This window comes from Mus caroli, unplaced genomic scaffold, assembly GCF_978045245.1.
Source record: "Mus caroli unplaced genomic scaffold, Mus_caroli_1 scaffold_11, whole genome shotgun sequence".
In the NCBI taxonomy this organism is placed as follows: domain Eukaryota; kingdom Metazoa; phylum Chordata; class Mammalia; order Rodentia; family Muridae; genus Mus; species Mus caroli.
The window spans coordinates 29,785,991-29,803,700 of record NW_028227266.1 but is presented as its reverse complement, the minus strand read 5'-3'; the positions used below and the strand labels follow the sequence as shown (position 1 = coordinate 29,803,700).

The 17,710-nt window shown below is 42.7% G+C and overlaps 1 protein-coding gene across 1 annotated transcript in view; it reads right to left on the bottom strand.

Moving 5' to 3' along the window:
- Nucleotides 1-17,505, bottom strand: part of Ets1 (ETS proto-oncogene 1, transcription factor) — a 120,714-nt gene extending 103,209 nt beyond the window's left edge. Inside the window, exons 1-2 of the mRNA XM_029481151.2 lie at nucleotides 17,425-17,505; nucleotides 4,310-4,392 (exon numbers count right to left, since the gene is read on the bottom strand). Coding sequence (XP_029337011.1) covers nucleotides 4,310-4,378 — 69 coding nt within the window. The 5' untranslated portion in view covers nucleotides 4,379-4,392; nucleotides 17,425-17,505. The remainder of the gene's footprint in view (nucleotides 1-4,309; nucleotides 4,393-17,424) is intronic.
- Between the last annotated feature and the right edge of the window lie 205 nt (nucleotides 17,506-17,710).

The window sequence follows — 17,710 nt, the reverse complement described above, 5'->3', positions numbered from 1 at the left end:
CCCCCCCATCCACTCACTCTCAAACTCCACATCCCAAGCTTGTAGATACAATGTTATCCAAATGCTGGTTCCTTCTGGGACCCCACCTCTGGCTGCAATCCTTATTCTGAGAATCTCGTTTCTTAATGTTGTGTCCATTGCTCCCCCTAATTATTCCCTTATTGGTCAATGAAGAAGATGATCAACCAATGACTGAGCAGGGAAAAGAATAGGACTGGACTTCTTCCCAGCCAGGGGAGGGAGAATAGAGAAAGAGGGGAAGTGCAGATTAGCCACTGAAAGAGAGTCTGGGAGGCACCACAAGAAAGAACTTGGACCCCAGAGAGCCAGACCAGTGCTAAAATGCAAACATCACTGGAATTTTAACCGGGAGGTAGCCCTAAAATTTCGGAAGATTAAAATACTACTTACTCAGTTGTTGTCCCTTAAAGCTTGTTAAATAAATATAATAGTCCAGCCTCCAGTATTTGGGAGCTAGCTGGGTTAAAAGGAAAACTGCAACAAACATTTATAAATTGACACTCACATAAGATGACTCCACAATCTTTAGAACACAGCAAGAAGGTCTTTACTAGATGTAGCCCTGGAGTTTTAGGCTTACTGGACTCTAGAATGGAGCTTAAAATAACGTGTTGTTGTTTGTTTGTTTTGATTATTTGTTTATAAATTATCCAACTCAAAAGTTTTGTTTTAGCAGAAAAAAAAGAATATAGTCCAGGTGCATCCCAAAGCTGTCCTGGGAGCCCCATCCTCACCTCATCTTAAGGAACAAGAGGAAGGTGGTTTCTCCTTCTGCAACCTAGAGTATATGAAGACAGAAACAAATTATACACACACACACACACACACACACACACACACACACACATATATATATATATATATATATATATATATATATAGAGAGAGAGAGAGAGAGAGAGAGAGAGAGAGTCTGTTAGTCAATCAATCATAACAGAAAGGAAAAATACAATAAACAAAAGAGGCCAGACTGGGTGGCAGAGACATGTAATTCTAGCTGTTTAATAGGGTGAGGCTGGAGGATCACAGGGTCAAGACTAGTATGGGAAGATTAAGGGGACCCTGTCTCAGGTTTTTTAACAAGTATAAAGGTGGCTGGAGGTTTATTGTTCAGAAGTAGAACACTTGTCTAGCATGCTTGAGGCTCAATCATCAGCACTATATAAAAGAATGAAAAAGGAAGGGAGGGGAGGAGAGGGAGATACAAAAGGGGATTTTCTAGATCTTGGAGAGAATGACAGGATACAGAATTAATCTCAACACCTCTGAGATGGGGACTGGAGAGATGGACCGTTCAGCAGTTATGAGCACATACTGCTCCCGCAGAAGATGTAGTTTCAGTTCCCATCACCCAAATCAGATGACTCACATCTTCCTATGACTTCACCTCTAGAGGATTCAACAAGGCTACATGCAAATACACACACACACACACACACACACACACACACACGCACACACACACACACACACCATACTTAAACAAAACTCTGAGAGATAGCTTGTGTGAGGATTGTCCTGTGGGACTTACTTTGCAAAGGTCAGTAGCTGAACTTGTTGGCTGGGATGATGCTCTTTGGTACCACCAATTTAACATTCAGCCAATGGGGCAAGCACGCAAGTCCTATTAGCATGGTCTAGGACTGTGTGACAGATGCCTGAGCCAGCCAGTGGCTGACAGCCTCTCTCAGGTCCCTCTCAAGCTGACATGCAGTGTACACTCAGGCACATTGCCTTCTCCCAGAGCCTTCAGTAATCACCTGTATGAAGTAGCCCTGAGTTCATATTGCTTGACTCTGCATAACACAGTAGCCTTCAGACAAAGGCAAAACTGTTTTTAAATCTTAGAAATATTTTAAAGTGTGCGTGATGTGTGTGGCAGCCTGATGGAGTCGGAGAGCAACTTTATGGGCTCAGCTTTTCTTCCACCTTCACATGGGATCTTTCCTTTCCTTGCTTTCCAAGCAAGTGCTTCTATCCACAGAGCCATCTCCTGTAGAGAGAATCTCTTGTGTGTTGTATGGATGCATCACCTGTCAGTTAAAAACCTATGGCCTATAGGAAAGGGCAGGATAGAAGGTGGGACATCTGGCTGGCAGAAAGGATTCTGGGATCATGGCGGAATGAGAGCTTCTCCAGGGAAGATGCGATGAAACAGCCACATGGTACCTGAGCACATGGCAGAATGTAGATTCATATAAATGGATTATTTTAAGTTATTAGCAAGTCAGAGAATAAGCCTAGCTGTATGACCTGGGTATTTTTATATTTATTTTGAGTTTGAATTGTTATTCTGGGGAACTTGGGGCCTGATAGGAAATCAGACCATTACAATGTCGCCAGCCTAGAATTCTTTTATAAGATATACTCACAGGTTTGTTTGTTTGTTTCTAAAGCCTTGTAGGACAGTTTCTGAATTTTTCATTTGGAAAATATAGGCACCATATTTATAAAAAAAAAAAAGTATGTTTGAACTATGGTGAAAGAATTGGGACTCTTCAATATGGTCACCCTACCCTCAGACAGGGATGTTCCCTAAACAGTCTTATCAAAAGACATCTTGAATGTGTATTTCATTAACCTTTGGGGTATCAGTATATTCCATGTGGAACAGCATCCTGGGAACCCACCCTTGGCCTTGATCATATTGCTATGTGTCCCAAAGCCTGCAGCTCTGAGACGTGGTTAATAGGTAATTATTACCCCTACCTTCTGCACGGCTCAAGATGCTTCCTCGTATCCTGTCTACATGGGCCCAAATAAGGTAATTCCTTTGAGCATCCTCCACACTTCCTCCTTGTCAGGAGAAACCTTGACATAACCCTGACCCTAAAATAAACCAGCCTATGTTATGTTTAGTTAAACCCATAAGAAGTCTAGCCCTCCCACACCTGCCCTCCTCGAGGTAGGCCAGCAGTGTGGTGTTCAAAGAAGGATTACGCAGGAAAGATCCAATGAGCCAGTACTAGAGGGACTTCCAGAGCCCACAAGGGCTAGCCAGAATAGCATAACAGGAAAAAACACTTCTCTGGTCATATGAAAGAGTCCCACACACCTACCATGTAAGTACCTGGAAGCTAAACCCCTACCACACAAAAGCCAGACAGCTGCCAAAAGCGTTCGTTCTTTCTTTACCTCCTGGCTATCACATCCCATCCTCCTTACAGTCTCTAGAGCAGCTGACCTTACAAGCCAGAAGACTCCATGCCCTGCTTCTGACAGATTGGCCCTGGGGCAGAGAACATGAGTTCTTCATCAAAGGGCCATTACCTGAGAACTTCAGAGTTTTAACAACTGTGGATGATGACGTTTCAAGGATGCTTCTAGTAAAAGTAACGAATGCTAATCGGACTTTTAGTTCAAACTGTGGGACTCAGCTACCTGGAAATCTTTCAGGACCAGAAAAGACTTGATTTTGAAAGATGTTTAATACAATGGACAAGATGACAAGCCATTTTTCCTTCCAGCATTCTCTCTTCTGCTATATTTGAACACTCCCTGGCTAGAGCAGGTCTTTACAAGTGAAGCAGAGCTGTGCTCATCTGCTAAATGCCCATCCAGAGTGGAGGGGTAGATATGTACTGGTAAGCCTGCCTTTTAATGTCTGTTTTGCTGATTGCCAGAGTGATGGCTGTGTGCACACGTGCAGGTGTGTGTGTGTGTGTGTGTGTGTGTGTGTATATACAGCAGTGGTTTTCAACCTTCCTAATGCTGCAGCATTCAATACAAGTTTTCATGTTCTGGTAACCTCAAAAATAAAATTATTTTTATTGCTACTTCAAAAAAAGATGTTTATTAAAATGAATGCTAAATGGAACCCCTTGGGATGGGAACACTGCCTCACTTTTTAAAGTGATGTTTTACAGGTAAATCAAGCCTGCTTAGACCAATCTGGGCATGTAGCAGGATCTGCCATCAAATGTGAAGCTGTCCTGGACCAGCATTCTTGCCTGAAGGGTAACCAACTTTGAGAGCTGCATATCCTTGCTCTGGAGCTGTTGGGGTATTGTAGGAACTTACCTATATACCTAGACTCTTCCAATTAAGGGGCGGTAGCACGTCCCAAAATTTGACAACCCATTGTCTCTAGACACCATGCAATAGCTCCTTAAGAGGAGGCACATTCTCTGAAACTAAAAACCTTCAACAAATCCAGGATTCTTGGATTTCTATTTTATATTCACATAAAATGTACATAAGGTCCAAAGCTGAGTCCAGGGGCAAGAAGAAATGCACGGAGGAGGCTGGGTGGGTAAGGAAAGGAAGCAGGGAAGAGACCATCACTCACCACTACTGCAGGATGAGGTGCAGAGAATGTGGAGGGGCTGCCCACAGTGGGATCCACATAGTAGCTCATTCTGTTCTCCACACCTGCACAAGAGAAAACATTGACTGAGCCTCTGGCTGCACAGGGATGTGGGGACATTAACCCCCCAAAGGCATCCAATCGTAGACCTAGGAGCCTTCCCAGCAACCATCCTGTTCAGTTCTTTGTGAGGCAGAGAAGTAAACAGAATTCAGAATGGTGGATAACCTAAGCCGGGGAAGAGGTGGAATAGACCCTAACATAGCCAACCCATATAGATAGCAGATCATGTCTGTGTGCTGCAGACATGGCAGATAGTGACAGAGTCGAAACCTTTTTACAGAATTTCTGGGCAGGGACTAATTCTTGTATGTCATTTTAAATAAGACCTCCATCCATGTTTCATGTCTCCACAAGCCCATCCAAGGCCTGTCACCCAGCAAGAATTCCATATGGAATAAATGAATTATTGATAAAAGAATAAGTAAAGATTGTCTTAGAGGAAGAAGAAAGGGGAAAAAACTTCAATGAAGAGCCCCAACCCTTGGCACAGATAGACAGATGCTCTCTCAAAAAGACTGGACAAATTCATCTCCTATCAAGAGAAGGGCTCGAAAAAAATGTTCTTATTGAGAGCTATTATCTCTGTTGGAAGCCTGAATGCAAAGAACGTTCATAGAACATTCTGACTTAGAGGGATTTTCCAGCAAGCTACTGGTCACCAAGAAAATCGTTGATATATCAAACATTTCTGTTGAATTGAGTGTTCTCCAGAGGGCAAAAGTTCACACACTTTCATAAATTCAATACCACACATAAAAATATGCCTCTCTTGAATGATTGAGAAGATTACATTCCTAGCTTATCGTTCAAAGGCCAAATTCCTATTGTTAGGAAGTGACTTTTCATCCCAACCCTACCCCCGTTGCTTCTCCAGTGGCCACCCCTCCTGCCCCCTCATTCCTGTGTATACTTCCATCAGTCGGCCTATTTCAGGAGAACACAGAAAGTACAGAGATTGGTTTTATGTCCAGTGTGCTGTTCCAGTTCCCTACGTTGATAGTGCCTGACAGCCAGTGACAGAGCTATGTTCACAGGGCTGTATTCCCAGAATACAGTTATGCTAGTTAGGATTTCATCTTGTCCCTGCTGCAACAAATGAAGCTAGGGGAAGTTCTGCAGTGCTAATGCTGAGTGTCTAAGAAAGATCAAGGATGGCCATCCAAGAACACTGCCCCCATCTCTTGTCTGTCCAATGATTTTGCTAAAATTACTGTGCGGCTCCATGACTTGGACTTTGAGCTGGACACTGAGCACGGACTAGGAGGTAGACCTACACAACATGGTCCAATGTGGGCCTGTGCCAACCAGGTGTTGGAGAGATGGCATCTTGTTGCTCAATGGCCCCTCTGTCTCTGAAGCATTCTCTGTTACTGATTTTTGGTTTTGTTTTAACCTGAAAATTAAGTTTAAAGACCTTAACAAGTCACTCTCAAAATGTATTGATATATACAAGGATGAGACTTCAAAGCTGAACTGAATCCCCTATAATGAAAATGGCTTACCATGATGAGAGTGCCTGAGGAAATGCCAGCCAGGCCCCAAGGGTCCTGCAAGATGGTTTGTACCTTTATACTGGAAATGTGCAGGCACGAGGGATTGCTACTTCCTGGGAGCCAGTAAACCTTCTGATTTCCCTCCAAAACCCAGCAGAGATCCCATGGTCCCTACAGGCCTGTCCTCTATCTCACAACCATACATCAGGGTTTATTAAAAATCTATTTGTTGCTTCAATAGTTACTCTGCTCCTTCTATGTATGAAGCAATGTGCTGGACCCTTGAGACACACTAGTAAACAAAACACAGACTCCTGACCTCCTGGCTCTTGGCTTCTAACAGACTCAGGATAAGAAAGCTGAGAAAGACAGTCTATGGCTTCAGCAGTGGAGAAGAGAGATTCATTCACATATAACTGTATCGAATTGTGATCAGTAGTTTGCCAAAAATATGGAAAACTTAAGCAGTGGTTGGTTGTGTGGGGCACAGAGAATAGGAAATCATGGAAGATTGAAGAGGGAGGTTTAACCACATGGCCCTATGAATCATTTGGACTCCCCTAGCAGCAAAGGACCTTCACCCTTCTGCATGTACAGTTTTCATATACATCTGCAAGAGACAGAACTTTGTGAATTGGCAGTATCGTGTTGGAGCCTAGCTCAAAGACAACAAGAGTTTCTGTCTGCCAGCCAGACAACACTCCCCTTCATAGCAACACACTTGGAAAAGGTCCGGTGGAAACATGTTTTCTCTTCCAGTTGATGGAGGGAGGGAGGAAACCTCTGGCTGAACATCTGGTGCATTCTGTGCTGGACCATACGCTCCACAGCATGAATGACACTTCCCTTGGGGAAAAGCCCTTTGCCCAGGGAGGAAACTGAAAAGAGGAGTTGCCAGGGATCTCAAGGGCTCTCATCACAGGAAATAACTCTGGGACAGAAACGGATTGCTGCTTTATTATTTTTTTGGAGAAAGAAAAAAAGAACCTGCCCCTTTTCCAACTTGCAGATTGTGACATAGAACAGCTGCTGGAGCTCAAACCCTTTCTGAAGAGGCAAAAGTGTGTGTGTGTGTGTGTGTGTGTGTGTGTTCTTTCTCCTCTTGGCTTTTTGGCCCACAAGAACTCCCTCCCACATGACTACTTGAACATCAGCTGGACCTGAACTTCTTGTCTTGGCTTTGCACATGTGTATTACCTAAATAGAAAACAACTGTCTGATTCGTCTCTAATTGAGAAGCAGCCCTGAGACCTGTCTCAGTGTAGAAACGATGGGAACATGTGGGAACACTGAATCACTCCGAGCTGAATTTGCTTTTCCTCAGTGGAACCAGCACTGCCCAGTTACAGAATGGGTACTTCCAAAGCCAGGCTGCTAACCTCGGATCCTCCTCCTTTGATACTCTCTCCAAGTCCACAGCCCACAGAGCCCCGCTGTACCCGCAACCTTCCACTCAGCTTCTCCCTCCTCTGCCCTACTTTGCTTGAAATGAACCTGGAAATGTCCTCTGTACTTAGTTTTCCCGAAGAACTGAGAGCCCTGTGTCTCCTGAAGGCTTTAGGCTGATATCAGACCTCAGTGCCCCCCACCCCCACCCTTGTCCCTGGCTCGGCAACTCTTCACTCCAGCAGGGGCTAGCTACTCCTCTCCAAAAATCTCCAACGTATTATCTGCCTATTGTTTGCACGTTATCACACCGGTTCTACCAACATCTGTTTCTATTTATCTCTCCCACTTGATTCTCAACTAGTTGAAGGTAGGTTCTCCGCTTTTTTCACTTTGCATGACAGAAACTTGATGTTTTTAAATCTGTGGGTGGGTGGACGGATAAACAATCCTCATAAGACTAAGCATGGAAGAGATGGATCAGCTGGGAGTGCGTTTGTTTTACAAAATCGGAGGCTCTGCAGAGATTGCAGGTCTGGATAACGACTGCTAGAAATGAGCGTGCTCCAAGTCCATCTCTAAGCAGGAATTGTTGCTCCATGTTCGCGGCACTACTTGTTTCAATCAAACAGTCGCCTTATCAATCAAACCTTTTTCCACTGCCCCATACAAGCATGCTCCTCAGGCACTGGGTCATTTTTTTCCCTTTCAAGCCCTACCCCACTAAAAATCTAGCTCCCCAGAGCAAGATTTAGTCCATCCCTCCACCTCGCTGGGTTCACGCTGAGACTTACCATGTGACTGATATGCAAATAACTTCTGAGGATTAGCATCAAAGTTAGAAAACCTGCACTTTGGTTGTTGTTAGCCCCCTTTAAATGAGGAAGAAGTCTAAGATGCACAGTCAGCTGGCCCAGTGACGTCCGACCCTGCAGCTTCACCCTTTCTTTTGCTGTGCTTCTCTATCTTCTTCATCCTAGACCTTAGGAACCAAGTAAGCTATCGATATCAATTAAAACAAACAAACAAACAAAAAACAGTCAACAGTCTAGCCTATGGGGATATCTCATATGCAATATAACTCTTGAAAACTAGTTTTCCACTCACTTCTAGAAAGTGTTTGTCTTTGTAAAGTATATGGCGATTTCAAGTTGCACCTGGTCCAGGGCCTTGTGACTCTGCCAGGACCTGCCAGGTCTCATCGCCCAAGGTCTAGAGACAGTAATCCCAAAGCAGAGATTAGCAAGCAACAGGGATGTGTGAGGTCAAAGCAACAGAAGAATAGGGACCCTGGGGAGATACGCCTTGATCAAGCAGAATCCAGTTCACACAGCTCTGCCCTGCTTGATGCCATCTGTAGGTAAGGTCTCATCAGTCAAGGGATTTTAATTTGAAATGATTGATTTTTAGAGAAAAATCTATTTTTTTTTACATGAGAGAGAAAGTTTCTTTAGCTGATAATTCTAGATTATAATACATGTCAGTAAGAAAGGCAAAATAGCAGGGAAGTTAAAGGATTGCTCCACAACCCTAGAGCAGAGAAAAATCTATGCCCTTAACCAATTACCCCAGCAAATCACACTTGACCCACCTATTCCTCAAGCACTTAGAACTCTAGCATCAAAAAAGACCTAGGCAGAAACATGGCGAGTTCATGGCCAGCCTGGACTACAAATTGAACTCCTATTTCAAAGCAAATCATCTCTCCAAATGCTTAACATAGTAGCATACGTTTATTACAAATGTTTTTAAAACGCGCATGCTCTGAAATCATTTTTCTCTTAAAAAACAAAACAAAACAAAACAAAACCCCAAAACACTAAACTGGAAATAGAAAGTCTTGAAATTGGTGACTTCTTTTAATTTAAAGTTCGCTTTCTGGATGCCAGCAAACAGTTTGACTTTTGAAAACTGGACTTTAAAAGTTGTCTTTTGTTACCCATTATTTATATTTAGAATCCAACTGTCATTCTGTGCTATTTTATAGTTAGTCCTTATATTTTCTTCATCAACTAATAAATACCTAGATGTGGGGGGAAATAATTCAGAAAAGCTTCAAATGGTTGTTAAAAAAAAAAGATCTGCAATTCTACTATCCACAGATAATCGTCTTCAAGATATAGTTTTAATATGCTGTTTTATTCTATGCTTTTTTATTAATATTTGACATAAGGCAATGGGCACTTTTTATGTCAGTAAGTATTGTTCTCTCTTAAGACTGTAAATACATACCAATATTCTGTGTTTCATCACATACACTTAACCAACATTATACTGTTACTGCCATTTTTTTAAGATGGAGTCTTTTTATACATAGACCAGGCTGGCCCAGACTTCCCTATATGCCCTACCTAGTTGCTTATATTGACAGAGAAGTCTGTACATGTTCAAGGTTGATGTAACATTTTCCTGAATATTCTCAATGTTTGACTTGTTGAATAGAAACAGGAGTCTGACTATGCCATCCAGATGTGTCCTATACTCCCTGGCCACCCTGGTTTTCCTTTTGTAAATGGCACTGAACTCCAACAAAGTATGATGCTCTGCTGTCATCTCCCCTAGACCCAGGAGTTGCCTGAAAGAGAGACCATGTTTTTTCAAATGGTGCATGCCAACCATGCAACCTGCATTTGTTGACTGGGAAAAGGAACATGTCAGGGCATATCCAAAAGGATACAGATCTCTTTAGGATAAAACTATCTCACCACCTAATGTGGAGGGTGTCCACTTGTAGTTATGACTAGAGATAACATTGTATTTATCTCTAATCTAATTAATGTACCACACTATTTTGTCTGTCTTCCTCCATCATATCTTAATTCCCACACTTGGTCCATGGCATTTCTCCACTCATTTTTGTAGATATCTTTTTGAACTGTTAGCACAATGAAGGCTACCACAGCCAGTTTTCTAAAAGCTCAAATTTAAGAGAGCTCATGTTAAATAACAGAACATCCTGGGGGTAGGGGGAGGCAGAGGTTCTTAACCTGTGTGTCGGGACAGGAATTGCCTAAGAGGATGGAAAAACACAGATCATAACAGGAGCAAAATTACAGTTACAAAGTAGCAACTCAAATCATTTATGGTTAGAGGTCACCACAATATGAGGAACTCTATTCAAGGGTCGCAGTGTTAAGGGGGTTGAGAACCATGGAGGGATGGACTGAAAGTGGGTGGTTAGAGCTGAGAGCAGTCTTTCTTCCTTGCTCCTAAGATTTAATGACCCTCACTTTCATTAAGGGCTGAAGAGTCACGGGAGTAAGTATCCTTTCCTACTTTAAATGGTGGCTTTGACCGATAAAGACAATGTTCCGAATGCTGTGTGCTGCCCTCTCCTGCATCTTCCACGGTCACCTACTCTTTCACAGAGCTCTCCCACAGCAAGTACTAGCTGCAGCACAGTTAGCATGTCTTTTCTCTCTCCCACATTACTGGGAATTATCCCTATCCCTCTCTAAAACCTATCACCTAACCCTCACACCGATCTATTTTTCTGCCTCTGGATTTTCTAATTAAGTTTGGCATTGCCAAGACCTCTAAGAAAACATATAACTAATCTTTTTATAATACTAAAATGGTCTTGTGCCATTATGAATTTATAAGCATACACACACACACACACACACACATATATATATATATATATATATATATATATATATATATATATATATTTGCTCTTCAGAGAGACATATCTCACTAATGTTTTCTATAGAGGACTAAAAGCGGTTAAGGGAGCTAGCAAGATGGCTCCATGGCTAAGAGTTAATACACCTCTCACAGAAGACCAGGGTTCAGTTCTTAGCACCCAAATTAGGTACCCCCAATGTCCTATAACTCATTTCGAGGTATCCGATCCTTCACCGGACTCTGCAGGCACCTGCCCCTCTATCCAGCCACACACATAAGCATACAATTTAAAAATAATTTTGTAATGGTGATTTTACTGTAATACATTATGGGGCTAGGGAATAAGGAGTGCTTCATAGATGACTTTTGAATTTCATCGTGGATAGAAACCCTGTAGCTGCCATGCTGTCACAATGAATTGTCAACAATAGACAGAAAGGTTCTGCTAAGCTCTGAGAGCCTCCAAATTCCACCAGGCCAGTGACAACTGTAGTCTCTGAAACACATCAGAAACTAGCAATCTACTCCCCCTACACTCAGGTTGCATGTAGGAGCACATCATAATAAGAACATTGGCCTGACAGTGTTGTTCTTCAGTTCCCTGTGTAACCCTGAAGAGCAACAAATGAGCACACTTGACCTTCAGATGCACTGCGGCCAAGGTAGGCGATGACAATTGACTAAGATTATTTTAGACTTCAGACCTGGAAACAACACAGGAGAGTCTGCAAGAATGATGTTAAGTACTTCTCCACCATGGATGCATTAAAGGTCAGGGTTAAACAGATCCTTGGCCAAGTCAAACCCCAATTATAAGACAAAACTGTCAACTTTCACCCAGTGCTTGCTGCTAAAAGAAATGCTCCAAGACTCTAGAATCTTAAATAATTTCTTTTCAATCCATAGTGTGACCTACATTTACGACCTGAAATTTATATTGAGTCTTTGCTTCTTAGAAGATCTCGACAAGACAGAAAGGTCATAGAAAGACCAGGGGGACTGGATCGTTTTAAACATATGCCTCTAAAACGGAATTAAAAGATACCAGCCGACATGGATCTCGCAAATCTGGCAAGCAACTTCTATGTCTAATTGTGATTTTCATGGTGGGGTTTCATTTGTTTTATTGCCCAAATTCTAAGGTTCCAATTTCCCAGTGTAATGCTAAACAGCTTGCTGGCATTCTGCTACTCAAAGGGGTTTTGCAGAATTTTCAACTCAGAAAAAAATTAATCAAATCAGCTCATTTTTATTTCAATAAGCCAAGGCCAGAGAGCTGAGGTGCCAAGAAAAGCTTCGGAGTTGCAGATTGTGTGTAGGCGTGGCTCACCTTCCTGAATGTGCCATTCGTCGCCTGGAATTTCTTAGCATCGCAGTCTTAGTTTTCTTCAACCATAAAATGAAGACAAGAATACCAACCCTTTGAGGACTGCTGAGGAGGCATATACAAAATATAATCATTTAGCTGTGTTATCAAGAATACTTGGCATCCACTGTTAGTAGGAAAGATGGATCTTAGTATTATTATACGTTAGCATTATTTTTACAGCTCAAGGTAGCAGAGGTTACCTATTTAAGAATGAGATGTAGTGGTGCTTATCTTTAACCCCAGGATGCAGAGGCAGACAGATATCTGAGAGTTCCAAATAAGTCAGCAGTACACAGTGAGGCCTTGTCAGGAAAGAGAGGGTGGGGGGAAGAGAGGAAAGAGAAGAAAGAGTGCAGAGAGAGAAGAGAGAAGAGAAGTGGGTGGGCCAAGACCTAGAACCCCATGGTCTAAATCTTTACCTCTTTTTCTAAAAATGGACATTTAAGTCATCAAAAAAAATCCCTTTTATAACCATAGGATGAATGTCTTTAGTAGAGAATTTTCACAAGACAAAAGAGGCATAGTTTTCAGTGAATGATAGGCATCCTGTACTATTGTTATGCATACACCCAAGAAGCAAACATATTCTTACAGGTCCAACAGAGCTCCTGCAAAGACTGCAGCTGCAGTCACATAAACCAGGAACTACTGCAGATTCCTGAATTGAATACATACATACATACACACACACACATATATGTACATACTGTCACATATACACATACACATATATACATGTGCATGTACATATATAGAGATATATATAGATATGTATGTATGAATACATGCCAAGCACATATATATGTATATATGCCAGAATATATATACATATATATGTATGTATGTATACATATGCATATGCATATATGTGGATGTTTATATATAAGTCAGAATATGTATATATGTATGTGAATATATGTATATGTGTCTACGTGTATATGTGTTTATATGTGTATATGTACATATCTATGTATATCCACGTTTTGTGGACTAACACTTATAGCAACTGGCTATAAATACAGTCAAGTTAGTAGGCTGCTCTAGAAACCATTGAAAGGGTCCATATTTGTCTGGGACTTCCATTTTTGTAGCTGTTGTCTTTGATTTGAGGCAGTGCCACCCAATGAAGTGCACATGAATCTGAATCCCACAGTTCTGCTTATAAGCAGCTCCAGGCCACTAAGAGGACTATGTCAGGACAAGGCTACAGTCTAAGGACCTCACCCAGGAGCATACTGGACTCACCCAATTACACTTAGAAAACCTTTTACTAAGATGAAAACTTAGGAAGCAGAGTCACCTGGGAAACAGAAGCAAACACTTCTGCCCAAGGCTGAGCAGAAGTCTGCAGATCTTAGGGCCAAGGCACACCTGGCTAAGACAAAATGTGTAGCTCAGGAGATACTCTGAGTCTCCCATGCCAAAGCATGGCCAAGACTTCTGTCTTTCCCAAGAAATGTGGCGAGTCCTTTATACTTTTATAGCCCTAAGGAACTGAAGCCCTCAGATTGATCACTCAAGGCCAGGAATTCCAGGCCAAAGAATGTAGGGAGACCTTGCTACAGAAGAGGCAGAGACTGGCAGTGGTCTCACAGGAGTCATCTAAGGACCAACACCCAGAGGCACCAAGAGAGAAGGCTGAAGGTTGACTTGTTCCAATTTTTAAAAATATATTTATTTATTACGCTACACAGTACACGGTTCACGGTAGCTGTCTCCAGATGCACCAGAAGAGGGCATCAGATCTCACCACGGGTGGTTGTGAGCCACCATGTGATTGCTGGGAATTGAACTCAGGACCTTTGGAAGAGCAGTTAGTGCTCTTACCTGCTGAGCCATCTCTCCAGCCCCTTGTCCCAATTTTTAAAAGACTCTAAGAACCTTTAGAAATTCTTTGAAATATTTCTGCAAGTGTTCAAATGTTTGTGAAAACTATTTTTAAATAAAAGCAAGCAAGGAAGAAAGCAGGAAAGAGCGGGGGAGGGAGGGAGAGAGGGAAGGAGGGAGAGACAGACAGACAGACAGACAGAGAAACCTTATTTTCCCCATGAGTGATAGACTCCTGACATTGGTATTCAAAGTCCCCTGCTTTATCTGGCGTTTCTGGAACCACATCTACACTCTAGATGCATCACATTCACCATCTTCTGCTCTAAGGAGAGAAGATATTATCTCAGACATCCTTCCCTACTCCCTTTCTCTGCTCAAGATACAGTTTTGTTTCGTGTCACTTGAACTCAGAAAATATTCATAGACTCTAAATATTAAAATTATTTTGTGTTTTATTTTTTGCCCTTTTTTTCCTCTCCACAGAACATTTACTAAAATAAATAATGTAAAATTTAAAATGTGTATGCATATATTGTGTGCCCTTCACCACACAAGGCTGGGATCAAAGTCTACTCTGGACGTAAGATCACGTTAGGATGCTTTACCCACTTAGACGATCCAGACATGCAGGTGTTTCCCAGAGTCAGTATCTTCTTAGCAATGAATAATTTACAAATTCATCTTTAGAAAGTAGGCCCTCTCCACATTATCTTCCCAGAAACCTAGCAAAATCCAGGCTGCTTCTGTGCATCTTAGAGTTTGGGCTTTCTGTTACTGAATCCAGGAGCCCAGTGCTCATACTCTCTTGGTCCTGGTCAGGTCTCACCAAAAGCTCACCCTACTGATGTAAATGAAGTGGCCCGTGCAGAACACCTCTTGGAACACGCTGAGTGACTGCACAGAAAGTTAGCTTGCTCTCTTCTTTTAGGTGGGTGACAGTTCCTGAGAGTTGGCTGCATTAAAAGAGGCTGTAAGGCTACATCCTCGGTAGAATTAAGGGGACCAAGAAGGCTCTCTGTGTCTAAGTTTTCCCAGGATTAAAGAAACAAGTGTTGCTATAAATGCCATTAAATTGCTGCCTCACATATTAATGTCACTCAGATACTAAATGTTTTCATTTCCCATGAAGAAAAAAAAGAGGGAGGAAAGAAAGGAGGGAGGGTGGGAGCCCCAACTTCTGGCATATACTCATCTCTTGTGCTTTTTGATGTCACTGAGGAATTTGAATACATAATGAGAAAAGAATCATTGTGGGGGGGGAGCTGTGTCTCTGCTCACCAATAAATAACATCACAAAGCCCACCCATAAAAAGAAGGCACGAAAGCACAGGGGTGGTGGTCTTGAGATGTATTCTCTCAACAAGAGAAAGGAAGAAAGCCATACGAATGACTACATTTCCTCATGGAGATAAATGAAACTGTCCATTCAAAAACATCATCAGGTTCAGCAGAACTGGAGTTAGGGGTGAGAAATTGACCAACAGGCTGAGGCGGTGTGGGATCATAGGCAGAAATCTCTATGCCCAGTTCCTGTCCTCACTACATTGTTTGGCTTAGCCCAGCTCTTCCTTAGGAACCCGGACTCACAGACCCAATTTCTTACACTATTACTTCAGACTCCTCCGGCCCTGTTGGCTCTTTTCTTTTTCAAAGTTCTATACTACTTTATTACAGACTCCCCTCTATGTAAACCAGGTGGGACACCGAGAATCACCTGTATTTTAAAGAAAGTCAAACACACTGTGTTCATTCAATGACAGAGACAGCCTCCCATAGAGTCCAAATGCTCATCCACAAAATTCCGCTCTGACCCTCTTAGCTTTTGAACTTCACCATCCCTGGGAAATTTGAATAGGCAATTAGAGGCAGGGGCTCTGCAGAGAATCCAAGGTCACAGACTGCCAGGTGCCAGGATTACCCCCATTTCTCCAGACTGGGCTGTAGCACCTCTTGGCGCCTCTAGTAAGTAGCACCTGGGTGTAAGGTGCCTATGAGGCAAAGAGCCCCTCAGTAATCAGACTGTGTCCCATGTCCCCAGCAGTGGATCCAGGACAGAAGAGGCTGGCGGGCTGATGCCTGATGTTTGTTATTCCACTACTGATGGCTAAGTATAGAAGTTGTCGATTTACAATTAAAAGCAGTGTGCTTCAAATATTAATATTAATAACTACAATGCCCGGACACATAAAAAGACCTTTTCATCTTCAAAGCACTTCTCACGAATTAACCCCTTACAGCTCTCTGGCCTGGGTTCTGGAACCGCAGGTAAATGAGAGCCATAGAGGCCACCCAGCTGCCCCACGAGGACCGAGCCTGCCAAACCAAAGACTTTCTTGCTAGATAAAAAAGGCGGTGAGGCAATCCAGACCCCAGCTGATGAAAGAGTTAAAGTGTCGGGTAATTTTACAAATCAAACGAAGTGGCCAGAGGTAAGTTTCAGGATCTGGATTTCCTGTTGTTTCCCACCCAGTTCCATGCAGCGATACAAAGTAGGAAGGAAGGGGCTTCGGGATGAGAGAAGAAAAAAAAAAAAAAAAACCAGAAGGGAACCTTACAATGGAATGTCATGATCTTGCCACCCAGCATCTTTGCACAGTTCACTCACAGAAAAGTCAACTTTAAAAGGTGATCGAAGACATCCTTACAGTAACCAGAAGCCCCGATCCCTTGCAAAGGGGAATTGCAGTCCCAACTCCAGCCTCCCTCGGGATATCAGTACAGCTTGGGGGAAGAAAGTCCCTCTGACCTGGAGACACCCCCACAACCAATGACCCTCAGAGCCTGACAAAGAATTGGTGGGCTCTTGTATGACTTAAGTCGAGAAGTAGAAGAAATGACCGATAGGCTGGCTTTTCAGAAGGTCTTGGCCGGTAGCAATTTCCCCTCTACGAAAGCAATTCATTAAGTTGCTGGTAAGAGGTGGGGCAGAGCAGATAGTAGACTTCACTAAGAATGAAAAAAAAAAAATAAGAAAGAAATTTTCTAAGCAAAACTACAGTTTTATTTCTCCAAAAGGGTTTGCAAGGGGTATTTCAGAATTGTGATATGCCATTTGCAAGGATCAACAATGTGTGCTTTAGGGGGGTGGGGGGTGGAAGGTGACAAGAGTCTTGATTTTTAAGCTTATCTAATGAGAGCAGGAAATAGTTTTCAAAAATATTGTTAAACAATGGGATATGTGAAAAGGCAAAGAGGGGGGGGGAAAAAAGAAGAGAAACAGCTGCATCCTGAAAGTTTCACAATTTACCCTTTAATTCATAAAATTTGGGGGTGGCGGGAGGAAAAGTGAAAAGAAAGTTTCCGACAGAAACTCAGCCCTCACTTACTAATTTGCTGCAGAGACGGGTGAGGACTGGAGTGAGCTTCACCGAAGGTCTGCGGCTTTTTCCAGCTACTACCTGCAGGGAATCCTTGGCTCCCGGGCTAAAGAGGATTCAGAGACCATAATACTCCTAATAGAGCTGCCTCCTGAAATGGGGGGTGTGGTCAAGCTAGGGAAGCAGAAGAGGCGGTATTCAGCCAGCCTCCGGCACCAAGGCGGTGGTCGCCAGGGCAGGCACTGTGATCTAAAGGGGAGCTGTTTGTGGCAGCGCTAAATTACATCCTTCTACT